This window comes from Petromyzon marinus, chromosome 36 (genome assembly GCF_048934315.1).
Source record: "Petromyzon marinus isolate PM22_M1 ecotype Great Lakes invasive population chromosome 36, UKy_Petmar_22M1.pri1.0, whole genome shotgun sequence".
Lineage (NCBI taxonomy): Eukaryota > Metazoa > Chordata > Hyperoartia > Petromyzontiformes > Petromyzontidae > Petromyzon > Petromyzon marinus.
In genome coordinates, this window is record NC_133702.1 from 1,282,822 (window position 1) to 1,299,476 (window position 16,655).

Sequence of the window (16,655 nt, forward strand, 5' to 3'; positions counted from 1 at the left end):
AATTCTATCTCTATCACGTGCGGTGCATCACAACGCCACGCCGTGTTGTCGCCAAAATGTGTGTCCTCTATACCTGCAGTCAGTAACTTGTACGTTGGATATGAAATTCTGTACAAGTACTGTGCTGTACCCTGTAAGCGGAAGGCATCGTTGCGGTGTGAGGCATACGAATTGCGCTATACCACAGCCGGCACACAAATTACGTATCTGTCTCTCCCCGCCGGTAGAGACGCATTTTTCTGCAAGACGGAGCGATTCGACAATTAAATAAACAAACTACATCCTCGGGGCGTATTTCCGTCACACTCCGCAAACAGTCGACGTGACTTCAGGTCCCCCACCCCAGCGCGTATTTGGCGAAGACGACAATTATGGCTTAAACCCAGCGCGCGGCTGCACGACCTGACACATTCGTAAATATTCTCGTTCATTGTGAGGCCGTCGTGCAGAAATTGCAATTGTATCCATTATTGTACCCACGTGGTGCACGAGGATCACGATGCAAAGTGCCATGTGCCGTGTGTTTACGCTGCAGGGGCCCTTGGCCATCGTGCTTTTGGTTGTGTGTGGTTTCCTCGTGGCTGCTAGAGTGGTCTGCCGTTCGTTGTAGAGCATAGAGCAAGGGCTAAAATGTGGGGTACAACCCGAAAACAGTCGGGGGAGTTTGGCCAATCCATGAGCGACTAATTGACTATCAGCAAAATAAAATATTTCTGGAGACTCGGTGAGGCTATCCTGGATATATAACTGACATTATTAATATATTATATAAAATGTGAAATATTTCCATATAATTTTGCATCTCAGGTGTCCTGTACAGAAGAGACTTTTGTCTTAATGGGCTCTCACCCAATATAAAGTGAATTCATTAATTCACAAGTTATTAAAAAAACAATACATGGAATGCCACTATTGAATTTCATTGATTCAACATATCCATTTTCTCCTTAAAATTTTCAGTAAAATTTACTTTAATGTATTCTTCACACGGGCCTCTTAGGCAAACGAGATATTGGATCTCAGAAGGTCCTCTCTGGGTTCCCCCTAAGTTAATTCATTCGATCACCCAGTTACTCTCATGGGGCCTGACAACTGGACTGGTTTAAACCCCACTTGGGAAGCCGAGAGGGGAATGGTGGTTCTGAGCCCATCGGCCGTGTTTCAAAAATAGCCAGCGAGCGGGTCAGCCAGCCTGCCAGTGAGCGAGCGAACCAACCAGCGAGCGAGTCAGCTAGTCAGCCAGCCAGCCAGTGAGTGAGTGAGTCAGCCAGCCAGCCAGTGAGTGAGTGAGTCAACCAGCCAGTGAGTGAGTGAGTGAGTCAACCAGCCAGCCAGTGAATGAGTCAGCCAGCTAGCCAGTGAGTCAGCCAGCCAGCCAGCGACCGAGTCAATCAACCAGCCAGCCAGTGAGTGAGTCAGCCAGCCAGCCAGTGAGTGAGTCAGCCAGCCAGCGACCGAGTGAATCAACCGGCCAGCCAGCCAGTGAGTGAGTCAGCCAGCCAGCCAGTGAGTGAGTGAGTCAGCCAGCCAGCCAGCGAGCGGGTCAACCAGCCAGTGAGTGAGTCAACCAGCCAGCCAGTGAGTGAGTCAGCCAGCCAGCCAGTGAGTGAGTCAGCCAGCCAGCGACCGAGTCAATCAACCGGCCAGCCAGCCAGTGAGTGAGTCAGCCAGCCAGCCAGTGAGTGAGTCAACCAGCCAGCCTGCGAGCGGGTCAACCAGCCAGTGAGTGAGTCAACCAGCCAGCCAATGAGTGAGTCAGCCAGCCAGCCAGCCAGCGACCGAGTTAATAAACCAGCCAGCCAGCCAGTGAGTGAGTCAACCAGCCAGCGACCAAGTCAATCAACCAGCCAGCCAGCCAGTGAGTGAGTGAGTCAACCAGCCAGCGACCAAGTCAATCAACCAGCCAGCCAGCCAGTGATTGAGTGAGTCAACCAGCCAGCGACCAAGTCAATCAACCAGCCAGCCAGCCAGTGAGTGAGTCAACCAGCCAGCTAGCCAGTGAGTGAGTCAACCAGCAAGCCAGTGAGTGAGTCAGCCAGCCAGCCACCGACCGAGTTAATCAGCCAGCCAGTGAGTGAGTCAACCAGCCAGCAACTGAGCCAATCAACCAGCCAGCCAGCCAGTGAGTGAGTCAATCACCCAGCCAGCCAGCCAGTGAGTGAGTCAACCAGCCAGCTAGCCAGTGAGTGAGTCAATCAACCAGCCAGCCAGCCAATGAGTGAGTCAGCCAGCCAGCGACCGATTCAATCAACCAGCCAGCCAGCTAGCGAACTAGCGAGCGAGCCCACCCTTAGCCAGATATTCCTTCTCCACGCAGCCACTGTTGGAAAGGTAGCATTGATTTATTTACAGGTGTTAACTACACACACTGAACACCATCACCATCTTCATTATTACCAGCCATGTAGAGCTTTAACCATTGGGCTTTCCCGAGAGAAGAGAGAAGGCAGCAGGATTAATTTTGGTTGCCAACTCTCCTGGTTTTCCTAGAATCATACATTTTTTGAGGTAAGCTGCTCTTGGATATCTCTAAATCTTCAGAGGACATTAGAAGTCATGATTTAAAGCTTTCGTGACTGCAGTAATTCATATTCTTAGCTCTTTCGGTAAAGTCACGTTGAAGGGAAACAATAAAATAATAAAATATATAAAACAATAAAAATTTTCACGACGTTTCGACCATAACACAAACGGTCATCATCAGGTGTGAGCCCACCCGTTTGTGTTATGGTCGAAACGTCGTGAGAATTTTTATTGTTTTATATATATATTTTATTATTTTCTTGTTTCCCTTCAACGTGACTTTACCGAAAGAGCTAAGAATATGAATATTAGAAGTCCTGTTTTTTTTCTCAGTTGCTTAAAAATAATAATAAACCACTCAAGACGATGCGTCGACTTGTAGTTCTTACCTCTTCTGGTAGTGTCGTCTTGCTGTGTTATGTCCCCCTTCACGTCACTGTCAACCATTTTCTTTCTTTCTTTACCCCAGAAGGCCTCGCCGAGTCTCCAGGCGCTTGATCAGGAGAGGACAGTGCTGCATTCTGATTTATACACAATGCCTCGGAGGATTTTTGCACGTCCAAGGACGCAACATTGCCTGGAGAAAACCTGCACACGAGGGAATAACACTCAAAAATGAATACACTTTTTGTAGGCTAGAGAACTGTTTGCTGTACTGTCATATATTGAATGACTCACTCATGCACGCACAACCTTGCACAGCAATTATCACATCAAAATGCAAATTAAACAAAAACAGGCCAAATTTAGATTTATAGCTTTCGTGACTGCAGGGATTCATCTTCTTGGTTCTTTCGGTAAAGTCACGTAGAATGGAAATAAAATAATAAAAATAAAACATAATAAAATAAAATGATTTTTATGTTTTATTTTTATTATTTTATTTCCATTCTACGTGACTTTACCGAAAGAACCAACAATAAAAAACAGGCCAGTCCCTCCATTCTCAAAAGGAGGACTGGGATTTGCCCTGAGTCGGGTTAGGACATTCCACATTCATATGGCCACATCAGTCCGCGCATAAAATAACCACCATCTGTTTAATATACAGTTAATGTAGAACCTTTGAAGAATGGGCGACTGAAGACATAAAAAAGCCTTAAAAGAATAATTACTGTCAGGCCTTTCCTTAAACCTCCCCACCGCTGTCGATTGCCAATTTCATGCGCGGGTCGTGGTGTATAAACTCATCATTAAAACGTATGTTTTCATCTGTGCACGTGTTCATCCAGTGTGCACTGTTGACTTATCGCCAGCAGTGTACATTATTATTGCCGAGCCCGTAATGATTTGTGTCCCTGCTGTCACGGAGGCAAGGCCCCTCTGGGGGACCTACAGCTGACAACGATTTTCGGAAATGTTGTCAACTATAGTGTGCAGCATTGTAGTCGATGCAACGTTCGCGATGGCGGATGTGTCGTGATGAGACGCACGCCTGCTCCAAAGCATTTTGTCAGTTTTAGGGGTTGGCGGGAGCTCTGGATTTGTTTGAGTGAGAGGAGACCACGTTTAAAGGGGAGAGGCGTGCGGTGTCTTCGCATTTTTTCATTTAGCTGAACACTTCCATTACCATATTCTTGTTTTTTTCGGTAAAGTCACGTAGAAGAGAAACAATAAAATAATAAAAATATAAAACAATAAAATCCTCACGACGTTTCGACTGCAACACAAGCAATCGTCATCAGGTGTGAAAACCACAGCAATAAAATTTTGCAAAAAGTGGCGTTTTTTTAATTCATGAGGCTATCCACATATACAAACACAGAGACAATTTCAACCGAGAAGATGGATTCTGGCTTAGCAATCATTGGAAGGATTTGATAAACCATTTCAGGTCTTAATTGATTGTTCACGCTCAGACCGCATCCATTATTTTCGTCTCCCCCCTCCTCTTTTCCGAACATAGATGGACTCGTCCATCTGAATAACTGCCAAATCTCTGTGCGTGGTGCTAACGTAAAAAAAAACGCCACTTTTTTGAAATTTTCTTGCTGTGGTTTTCACACCTGACGATGATTGCTTGTGTTGCAGTCGAAACGTCGTGAGAATTGTATTGTTCAATATTTTTATTATTTTATTGTTTCCCTTCTACGTGACTTTACCGAAAGAACCAAGAATATGAATCCCTGCAGTCACGAAAGCTTCAAATCAAAACTTCCATTACCCTCAACCAGACGCCTGCCAGGTTTTTTGTTCTTTGTCTGTGGCGCGCCTGAACTGCGCTCGGGCTGGAGACATCGTTGGAGACGATTAAATAAAAGCTCAGTGGGGGCTCGGGCAGAGCACGTCGCGAGTGGGGGACGGTGGCTGATGGTCAAAGAGTATTGACAGATTGGGAGCCAGGGATGGAATGCGTCCGAGCGGACGTTCAGCGAGGAGGTGGAGCGATGATTTGAGCTCGTGTGCGGCTCGCGAGAGAGATGATGGCGGCTTGGGGCGGGAGGGGGGAGGCCTTCATCCAGCAGTGGATTGACCATGGCTCATGGTTATTTGATGCTGATGATTATGATGGTGATGACACCCGTCTATAATCCAGCGCTATCGAGGTATGGTTGGCGGATCATTGGCAGATTGCATGCGAGACCCACCTGTAGAGCTATTGGGTGACCAGGAAATGGCAGCACAGCAAGTGGGTTGCTGAGCTGTCTGTACAAATGTCTGCCATCCCATATACAAAGAAAAAACACTCACTAAGCAACTGGCCAAACTTCCTAAGCAGAACTCGACGAAACTATTAATTTTGAAACCAATGCATATTTTGCTGAACAAATATAGGGACTTGTCAAGCGAATAACCCTGTCCCTATCAACAGGGGATTGCCCATAGCTGTTATGATGAATATACTGTGTAGTCAACAATGGATAAGGCCTTTTTGTTTTTTTTCAACTCATGTTTTTTTTATTTCTCTCTAATTGTGGTCGAAATATGTAATAACGACAGTTGCGAATGAAAAATAATCATCAACATTTTTGGAAATGGCCACGATTACATTTAGATGTCGTGGTAAATCAGGTCAAACACGTGCTGCAGGGATCACGGCACTATGAAGCCATTAATGGCGGCAAGGACATTCCAGGCCACATTCGTTGCCATAGTAAATTTTGCGCGGTCCCTCTTCAGTGCTCTACCCACACCGTCCTTTCTCATGCACGGCCCTAAATGGATCCACGTATCGATCGTTGCCTCAACTTGCGTGCGCACGCGCTTTCCCGCGGCGTCCTGCGCTGTAACGTTTCTCCCCGTCAAAGCCTCTGCACAGCGCCTGCATTGTGCAAGCGCTTCCATGAGCAGCACGCCTCTCACCTCGGGAGTCTACGTTGGCGTGCTGCACATTTCAATCGATGCCTCCTCGGTTTGTTCGGGGGAAAACGAACGTCTTTGCGCGTACGGCAAATTTTTTGCGCGCTGTCCACTTTGGTGACGTTAAGTTTTGAGATCAATATTTCATCAGGCGTCGGCCGTTGTGGTGATACAAAATATATTTTAGCGTCGCGTACGGTATAACATCATATTTAATTTATATTCTGTGCACTGGCAGCTGAAAGTAGCTTCGAATGCAGCCAGGCGGTTTTGCGGTCAGAGGTGCTTGATTCACAATCGGGAGGTTTCGAGTTCAAATTTCAGCTGGGCCTCGAACTCGTCTCATCATCCCTTCCAAGGTTGCTAAAATGATGCACCGCTTCGTGAGACTTCAACAGCTGTTGCCATTAGAAAGATCTGGCTCCTTGACTTGGAAACGTGGAGTTGTAATTGCCAGCTGGGCCTCGAACTCATCTCATCATCCCTTCCAAGGTTGATAAAATGATGCACCGCTTTGTGAGACTTCAACAGCTGTTGCCCTTAGAAAGATCTGGCTCCTTGCCTTGGAAACGTGGAGTTGTAATTGTCAGCGGTTCAGGTCCCACAATGGAGATGAGCGCAGCTGCCACATTAGTCTGAGGTGGGGAGACATTTGATTTGCACCGTCCATTGCAACAACTGGAAACTCACAATCCTTTCACGATCTCTCTACAATTCACCCCCATGATCTCATTGCTCATGCTCTCTATCTCTCATCATTCCCTCGGCACCAATAACCGGCGCCATCTCCCGCCGACCCCCGTCATCCATCTCTGCCGCACATCGCCCAGTCGGCTGGTGAAAAATTTAAGTGGACGTTTTAAATATTGACACGGCTTTAGCTTTGGCTTGAGTCAAATATATTTAAAGTACTCCTTGTCCACGATACTGCATACTGTATATTTACATTATCAGCCGTTTGTTCATTTCAAATTAAACATAATTTAGTATATACGGATGTGTTTGGCACATAGAGAGAACCGGGAGTTCCTTTGACAGCATGTAATGCATGTTCCTTATCCACAGTCTCATTAAACAAAGATTACCCTTGTAGTTTTAATATTGCAGCCTTCGCATGAATTCCCATCGTGCTACCAGTATCTATAGAGAGTGCAGTGCAGTTTGCTCTTCATAACCTCCAAGATAAAATGGTGGTAGACTCTAAGAGCAGGCGTTGGACGTTGGTTATTGACGACGAAATATGTGAGCAATCTGGCAGAAGGAAGCAAGTAATGGCAAGGTTTGGTGGCATTAAGAACATTGGCCATGATGACCTGCTCACTTGATTTACTTCCTGCAGACAGCAGGGTCACGACATCCACTATGGAGAATGAAAGCAGAGACGGCAGGATTTAGATCGGTGTCCATCGATGATCTATCTCAGCACCACCGCCACCTCGACTCTGTGTGCTTCAGATGGTCATTGAGTGAGCAGTTAATTCTGTGCCTTGCCTGCTGAGTAAGCCCTTCAAACGAATACTGTAGCATGTTAATGCAGTTTGAAAAAGGTTCCCGTTTAAAGTCACAACAATGTAGCCAGGTGTTTCCTGAGTTGTAGCTTCAATTAAGCACGATACTAAATTAATTTTTTTTTGTAAAATCATTCGTAGCTTCGCTGAGACCAACAATGTGCTGCACGTGAGAAGCCGGTTTAATCACGGGTGGCTGCAACCCTATTTTGAACCTAGGTCCTCAACAGCACTGCCTCGTTGTTGTAACATGTGTAAAGGAGTGTTGGAACATCACGCCTCTAGTAGGCCCAGTTATCCTGTCTTCCCAGTGCTTCTCGGATGTTCCCAATCGACTCCCCTCTCTTGAGCAATCCCACATCCATCCCAAAATAAGGGGGCTCATACCGACCCACAATTAACTTTTCAAATATCCCGTTTTTTTACCTTTCACACTCCCTGTCCAATCGGATGCAAGCGCCGTCGCTCTCCGCAAATCGGGTCAAAAAATCTCGCTGAGCAGCCAATCGGCTCGGACCAAATGGTGGTCGACTCATGTTGCGAACATGTGATAGCAGGCCATGAGTGGAGGAATACCCCACATCCAAACGGCGAGTCTTAAAATTGATACATCTTTCGGTCTTATATAATTAAACAATAGGGTTTTCCTATTCGCCGACACTTGCATGTGGCTATTACAAAGCTGTCAACCCATACGGTTTACCACGTATTCTTGCACAAGAAAATTGAGTTTTCAGGTCCATGCGGCGTACAGCCGTTTCAATGCGGGCTTTGTAGGATGAGCATTGAGATTTATAAAGGCACGGGGTGACCAATAAAGTCTAAATTGGTCTGTAATAAGGTAGGGCAATGATAACGGGTTGACAGGTTTGCTATTACGAGCCTCTTGAGGCACCCAACATACTTCCGAATGTGATTTTTATGCAGAATAATAGAGAGCTGGACATCTTTGGTTCTTTCGGTAAAGTCACGTAGAATGAGAATAAAATAATACATTAATAAAATAAAATAACACAATAAAATTCTCACGACGTTTCGGCCACAACACAAGTGGCCTTCTTCAGGTGAAATGAACAGACCTGTCGGGACGACAGAGCTTCAATGAACGTTGTTAAGATTTGTAGCGTCTTTTAAGCTGGTTTAGAGAAGTGAGGCACCTTGACAAAGGGGTTTACATTGATATGTAAACCCCTTTGTCAAATCTTAACAACGTTAAGACCTGTTGTCCCGACAGGTCTGTTCCTTTCACCTGAAGAAGGCCACTTATGTTGTGGCCGAAACGTCCTGAGAATTTTATTGTGTTATTTTATTTTATTAATTTATTATTTTATTCTCATTCTACGTGACTTTACCGAAAGAACCAAAGAAGATGAATCCTTGCAGTCACGAAAGCTTTAAATCGAAGCTGGACATCTGTTCAAGTTAATTTTACCAACTGACAGCAAGCCTTACTTATCTAACTGGCTTGCCCAGGAGATTAGTTGTCATTCTATCCTCCAGCTCTTTCTTAAAGTTTAAATGTATAGAAAAATAATGATTAAAACGGCCTTATTTTGCCTCGGGTGGTTGAACTCATGCTGAAGTTTATCCAGCGATGCGCTCGACATTCACAGGGACGCTGCGCTAGTGAGGCGTCATTAATCGGGCCCTTCGTTTTTTCACCGGATGGGGGCACGCGGTGGCTGCCGTCACTAGCCAGGCATGCCAGCCCTCCTCCCGCGGCAGTCGTTGAAGATTAACGTCAAGCAACGCCGCGCGTAAGCCGTTATTTCTTATATTTTTTAGGGCATCCTCGGGCGAGGTGGGGCCGACGGCTGTGCCCACAATGCGCCGCTTCCGGAAAGGCTTCCAAATCTGATGTTCGCGAGGCCGAGTAGCGGTGGTGCGTGTCTGGCACTCCACGATCGTTGTTCGTGAACCTCGAATTAAAAGCAAAGGTCATCGTCGATGGTTGAAGACAGCAGCACCGCCACTCACGGAAGCACAAACGAGTGTTCACACAAAGCTGTGCTAACAAGAGCAAATTTCATTCCTCTACTACTTGTTCCTTATTTTTATAATAATATCACCCAGATCCTTGCATTTAATGTTTTAGTTCATCTCCAGATTCTCGACACCTCTTGTTGGTGGGGATGAAGGAAGGAAGGAAGGTCGTGGTAGGTGGGTACATAAGAGCCCATTTGCAAATTCTAATCGTGGCAGTCTGTCTCCCTTACCACTCGCACCTCAGTGGGCGCTCTCACTCGTCGCCGCGCGAGTTGCTATTAATTTAATGGAATCGCTTTCCGGCGGCGATAATTTCGATCACGGTAAATAAACACCGCGGCCATCCCTTCGCACGCACGGCCACTGCGACGGTCTCTCCCAAAGGTTAGCCGTGGCGGCGGGCAACGCGTTTAATGGATGGCAGCATTACCCACTCCCTCCCCGCCACGCTCACCCAGAGAGGCTGATTTATAGTGGCAGAGCCGGCGGGTGCAAGGGGTGGGGGGGGGAGATTATTCTGCACTGCGGCCCCATCCCTCGGAGTGCCACTGACCGCGTGTAGAACACAGAGAGGACCTTTTCCCTTCGCCACGCGCGCCACTGCCGTCGCCGCCACGCGACCTGATGGTGCCCCTCCCCCCACCACTCACCCACTCACCCTCCTCTGTCTTTCAACAGCAATAACCGTTGGCAGCAATAGGTCACCGCGGATTGCCCTTTATGCCCGCACAATACGGCGGTTGAGGGCGGCATGACACGAGAGATGCATATGGCGTGTGATACAGGCGCCAGAGATGTAGATTAATATGTTTTCGCTACGGAATGGGAATGGTTTAACCCATTACAACCCTTTTTGTTACCAAAAAGGGTTAAAGTCCTGTAGACTTTATTTATTGTCAATTTACATGAACATGACATGAACGTGTAGCATTTAACATAGCCGTCCTCTGAAATAATAAATCATGCAACTTGACCTATTTTGCATAGCCCTACGATCCCTTCCTTCAATAATGAAGAACTTTCTAGTAAGAATATCGCATTCATGTTTCAACTGTCATGACAGCATCGTATACTTGGCAAAATCAATCCAACATTACCATTCGGCATTATATTACATGTACACACGCACAGTGGAATAACTCTTAGTATGTCCAGTCCTGGAGAACATCCCTCCAACCCAAGCAGACCCCTTCACGCCCCTGTGCGGCGACTTCACTCCACATAATCCGGGCATCTGCGTGAGTCCCTCGGACTAAAAACCTGCAGTTCATGATTCAATCTAAAAACCTGTGAACCGCCGTCTAATCTAAAAACCTGTGAACTGTGGTTTGATCTAAAAACCTGCAGTTCATGATTCAATCTAAAAACCTGTGAACCGTGGTTTGATCTAAAAACCTGTGAACCGTGGTTTGATCTAAAGACCTGTGAGCTGTGGTTTGATCTAAAAACCTGTGAACCGTGGTTTGATCTAAAAACCTGTGAACCGTGGTTTGATCTAAAAACCTGTGAACCCTGGTTTGATCTAAAAACCTGTGAACCCTGGTTTGATCTAAAAACCTGTGAACCCTGGTTTGATCTAAAAACCTGTGAACCGTAGTTTGATCTAAAAACCTGTGAACCGTAGTTTGATCTAAAAACCTGTGAACCATGGTTTGATCTAAAAACCTGTGAACCCTGGTTTGATCTAAAAACCTGTGAGCCGTGGTTTGATCTAAAAACCTGTGAGCCGTGGTTTGATCTAAAAACCTGTGAACCCTAGTTTGATCTAAAAACCTGTGAACCCTGGTTTGATCTAAAAACCTGTGAACCCTGGTTTGATCTAAAAACCTGTGAACCGTGGTTTGATCTAAAAACCTGTGAACCCTGGTTTGATCTATAAACCTGTGAACCCTGGTTTGATCTAAAAACCTGTGAACCGTGGTTTGATCTAAAAACCTGTGAACCCTGGTTTGATCTAAAAACCTGTGAACCCTGGTTTGATCTAAAAACCTGTGAACCGTGGTTTGATCTAAAAACCTCTGAACCGTGGTTTGATCTAAAAACCTGTGAGCCGTGGTTTGATCTAAAAACCTGTGAACCCTGGTTTGATCTAAAAACCTGTGAACCCTGGTTTGATCTAAAAACCTGTGAACCCTGGTTTGATCTAAAAACCTGTGAACCCTGGTTTGATCTAAAAACCTGTGAACCGTGGTTTGATCTAAAAACCTGTGAACCCTGGTTTGATCTATAAACCTGTGAACCCTGGTTTGATCTAAAAACCTGTGAACCGTGGTTTGATCTAAAAACCTGTGAACCGTCGTTTGATCTAAAAACCTGTGAACCGTGGTTTGATCTAAAAACCTGTGAACCCTGGTTTGATCTATAAACCTGTGAACCCTGGTTTGATCTAAAAACCTGTGAACTGTGGTTTGATCTAAAAACCTGTGAACCCTGGTTTGATCTAAAAACCTGTGAACCCTGGTTTGATCTAAAAACCTGTGAACCGTGGTTTGATCTAAAAACCTCTGAACCGTGGTTTGATCTAAAAACCTGTGAGCCGTGGTTTGATCTAAAAACCTGTGAACCCTGGTTTGATCTAAAAACCTGTGAACCCTGGTTTGATCTAAAAACCTGTGAACCCTGGTTTGATCTAAAAACCTGTGAACCGTGGTTTGATCTAAAAACCTGCGAGCCCTGGTTTGATATAAAAACCTGTGAACCGTGGTTTGATCTATAAACCTGTGAACCCTGGTTTGATCTAAAAACCTGTGAACCGTGGTTTGATCTAAAAACCTGTGAAACGTGGTTTGATCTAAAAACCTGTGAACCCTGGTTTGATCTAAAAACCTGTGAACCGTGGTTTGATCTAAAAACCTGTGAACCGTGGTTTGATCTAAAAACCTGTGAACCCTGGTTTGATCTAAAAACCTGTGAACCCTGGTTTGATCTAAAAACCTGTGAACCCTGGTTTGATCTAAAAACCTGTGAACCGTAGTTTGATCTAAAAACCTGTGAACCGTAGTTTGATCTAAAAACCTGTGAACCATGGTTTGATCTAAAAACCTGTGAACCCTGGTTTGATCTAAAAACCTGTGAGCCGTGGTTTGATCTAAAAACCTGTGAGCCGTGGTTTGATCTAAAAACCTGTGAACCCTAGTTTGATCTAAAAACCTGTGAACCCTGGTTTGATCTAAAAACCTGTGAACCCTGGTTTGATCTAAAAACCTGTGAACCGTGGTTTGATCTAAAAACCTGTGAACCCTGGTTTGATCTATAAACCTGTGAACCCTGGTTTGATCTAAAAACCTGTGAACCGTGGTTTGATCTAAAAACCTGTGAACCCTGGTTTGATCTAAAAACCTGTGAACCCTGGTTTGATCTAAAAACCTGTGAACCGTGGTTTGATCTAAAAACCTCTGAACCGTGGTTTGATCTAAAAACCTGTGAGCCGTGGTTTGATCTAAAAACCTGTGAACCCTGGTTTGATCTAAAAACCTGTGAACCCTGGTTTGATCTAAAAACCTGTGAACCCTGGTTTGATCTAAAAACCTGTGAACCCTGGTTTGATCTAAAAACCTGTGAACCGTGGTTTGATCTAAAAACCTGTGAACCCTGGTTTGATCTATAAACCTGTGAACCCTGGTTTGATCTAAAAACCTGTGAACCGTGGTTTGATCTAAAAACCTGTGAACCGTCGTTTGATCTAAAAACCTGTGAACCGTGGTTTGATCTAAAAACCTGTGAACCCTGGTTTGATCTATAAACCTGTGAACCCTGGTTTGATCTAAAAACCTGTGAACTGTGGTTTGATCTAAAAACCTGTGAACCCTGGTTTGATCTAAAAACCTGTGAACCCTGGTTTGATCTAAAAACCTGTGAACCGTGGTTTGATCTAAAAACCTCTGAACCGTGGTTTGATCTAAAAACCTGTGAGCCGTGGTTTGATCTAAAAACCTGTGAACCCTGGTTTGATCTAAAAACCTGTGAACCCTGGTTTGATCTAAAAACCTGTGAACCGTGGTTTGATCTAAAAACCTGCGAGCCCTGGTTTGATATAAAAACCTGTGAACCCTGGTTTGATCTATAAACCTGTGAACCCTGGTTTGATCTAAAAACCTGTGAACCGTGGTTTGATCTAAAAACCTGTGAAACGTGGTTTGATCTAAAAACCTGTGAACCCTGGTTTGATCTATAAACCTGTGAACCCTGGTTTGATCTAAAAACCTGTGAACCGTGGTTTGATCTAAAAACCTGTGAACCGTCGTTTGATCTAAAAACCTGTGAACCGTGGTTTGATCTAAAAACCTGTGAACCCTGGTTTGATCTATAAACCTGTGAACCCTGGTTTGATCTAAAAACCTGTGAACTGTGGTTTGATCTAAAAACCTGTGAACCCTGGTTTGATCTAAAAACCTGTGAACCCTGGTTTGATCTAAAAACCTGTGAACCGTGGTTTGATCTAAAAACCTCTGAACCGTGGTTTGATCTAAAAACCTGTGAGCCGTGGTTTGATCTAAAAACCTGTGAACCCTGGTTTGATCTAAAAACCTGTGAACCCTGGTTTGATCTAAAAACCTGTGAACCGTGGTTTGATCTAAAAACCTGCGAGCCCTGGTTTGATATAAAAACCTGTGAACCCTGGTTTGATCTATAAACCTGTGAACCCTGGTTTGATCTAAAAACCTGTGAACCGTGGTTTGATCTAAAAACCTGTGAAACGTGGTTTGATCTAAAAACCTGTGAACCCTGGTTTGATCTAAAAACCTGTGAACCGTGGTTTGATCTAAAAACCTGTGAACCATGGTTTGATCTAAAAACCTGTGAACCCTGGTTTGATCTAAAAACCTGTGAACCGTAGTTTGATCTAAAAACCTGTGAACCCTGGTTTGATCTAAAAACCTGTGAAACGTGGTTTGATCTAAAAACCTGTGAACCCTGGTTTGATCTAAAAACCTGTGAACCGTAGTTTGATCTAAAAACCTGTGAACCCTGGTTTGATCTAAAAACCTGTGAACCGTGGTTTGATCTAAAAACCTGTGAACCCTGGTTTGATCTAAAAACCTGTGAACCGTAGTTTGATCTAAAAACCTGTGAACCGTAGTTTGATCTAAAAACCTGTGAACCATGGTTTGATCTAAAAACCTGTGAACCCTGGTTTGATCTAAAAACCTGTGAGCTGTGGTTTGATCTAAAAACCTGTGAGCCGTGGTTTGATCTAAAAACCTGTGAACCCTGGTTTGATCTAAAAACCTGTGAACCCTGGTTTGATCTAAAAACCTGTGAACCCTGGTTTGATCTAAAAACCTGTGAACCGTGGTTTGATCTAAAAACCTGTGAACCGTGGTTTGATCTAAAAACCTGTGAGCCGTGGTTTGATCTAAAAACCTGTGAACCGTGGTTTGATCTAAAAACCTGTGAACCGTGGTTTGATCTAAAAACCTGTGAACCGTGGTTTGATCTAAAAACCTGTGAACCCTGGTTTGATCTAAAAACCTGTGAACCGTGGTTTGATCTAAAAACCTCTGAACCGTGGTTTGATCTAAAAACCTGTGAGCCGTGGTTTGATCTAAAAACCTGTGAACCCTGGTTTGATCTAAAAACCTGTGAACCCTGGTTTGATCTAAAAACCTGTGAACCGTGGTTTGATCTAAAAACCTGTGAACCGTGGTTTGATCCAAAAACCTGTGAACCGTGGTTTGATCTAAAAACCTGTGAACCCTGGTTTGATCTATAAACCTGTGAACCCTGGTTTGATCTAAAAACCTGTGAACCGTGGTTTGATCTAAAAACCTGTGAACCCTGGTTTGATCTAAAAACCTGTGAACCCTGGTTTGATCTAAAAACCTGTGAACCGTGGTTTGATCTAAAAACCTCTGAACCATGGTTTGATCTAAAAACCTGTGAACCATGGTTTGATCTAAAAACCTGTGAGCCGTGGTGTGATCTAAAAACCTGTGAACCCTGGTTTGATCTAAACACCTGTGAGCCGTGGTGTGATCTAAAAACCTGTGAACCCTGGTTTGATCTAAACACCTGTGAGCCGTGGTTTGATTTAAAAACCTGTGAACCATGGTTTGATCTAAAAACCTGTGAGCCATGGTGTGATCTAAAAACCTGTGAACCCTGGTTTGATCTAAACACCTGTGAGCCGTGGTTTGATTTAAAACCTGTGAGCCCTGGTTTGATCTAAAAACCTGTGAACCGTGGTTTGATCTAAAAACCTGTGAGCCGTGGTTTGATCTAAAAACCTGTGAACCGTGGTTTGATCTAAAAACCTGTGAACCGTGGTTTGATATAAAAACCTGTGAACCGTAGTTTGATCTAAAAACCTGTGAATCGTGGTTTGATCTAAAAACCTGTGAACCGTGGTGTGATCTAAAAACCTATGAACCGTGGTTTGATCTAAAAACCTGTGAACCGTGGTGTGATCTAAAAACCTGTGAATCGTGGTTTGATCTAAAAACCTGTGAACCGTGGTGTGATCTAAAGACCTGTGAACTGTAGTTTGATCTAAAAACCTGTGAACTGTAGTTTGATCTAAAAACCTGTGAACCCTGGTTTGATCTAAAAACCTGTGAACCGTGGTTTGATCTAAAAACCTGTGAACCCTGGTTTGATCTATAAACCTGTGAACCCTGGTTTGATCTAAAAACCTGTGAACCATGGTTTGATCTAAAAACCTGTGAACCCTGGTTTGATCTAAAAACCTCTGAACCGTTGTTTGATCTAAAAACCTGTGAACCCTGGTTTGATCTAAAAACCTGTGAAACGTGGTTTGATCTAAAAACCTGTGAACCGTGGTTTGATCTAAAAACCTGTGAACCCTGGTTTGATCTAAAAACCTCTGAACCGTGGTTTGATCTAAAAACCTGTGAACCCTGGTTTGATCTAAAAACCTGTGAAACGTGGTTTGATCTAAAAACCTGTGAGCCGTGGTTTTATCTAAAAACCTGTGAACCGTGGTTTGATATAAAAACCTGTGAGCCGTGGTTTGATATAAAAACCTTTGAACCGTGGTTTGATCTAAAAACCTGTGAACCATGGTTTGATCTAAAGACCTGTGAGCCCTGGTTTGATCTAAAAACCTGCGAACCGTGGTTTGATATAAAAACCTGTGAGCCGTGGTTTGATATAAAAACCTGTGAACCGTGGTTTGATCTAAAAACCTGTGAACCCTGCTTTGATCTAAAAACCTGCGAACCCTGGTGTGATCTAAAAACCTGTGAACCATGGTTTGATCTAAAGACCTGTGAGCCCTGGTTTGATCTAAAAACCTGTGAACCGTGGTTTGATCTTAAAACCTGTGAGCCGTGGTGTGATCTAAAAACCTGTGAACCCTGGTTTGATCTAAAAACCTGT

The 16,655-nt window shown here is 44.4% G+C and overlaps 1 protein-coding gene across 4 annotated transcripts in view; it reads left to right on the forward strand.

Annotated features, from left to right (window-relative positions):
* Positions 1-16,655, forward strand: part of LOC116949422 (protein bassoon-like) — a 174,343-nt gene that overhangs the window by 102,055 nt on the left and 55,633 nt on the right. The window contains exon 10 of one of the 4 annotated variants that reach the window (XM_076071998.1): positions 2,993-8,508. The exons of the other annotated variants lie outside the window; for them this stretch is intronic. Within the exon in view, the coding sequence (XP_075928113.1) occupies positions 2,993-3,021 (29 nt within the window). The 3' untranslated portion in view covers positions 3,022-8,508. Of the gene's footprint in view, positions 1-2,992; positions 8,509-16,655 lie in introns of those variants that run through there. 4 annotated transcript variants of the gene reach the window in all.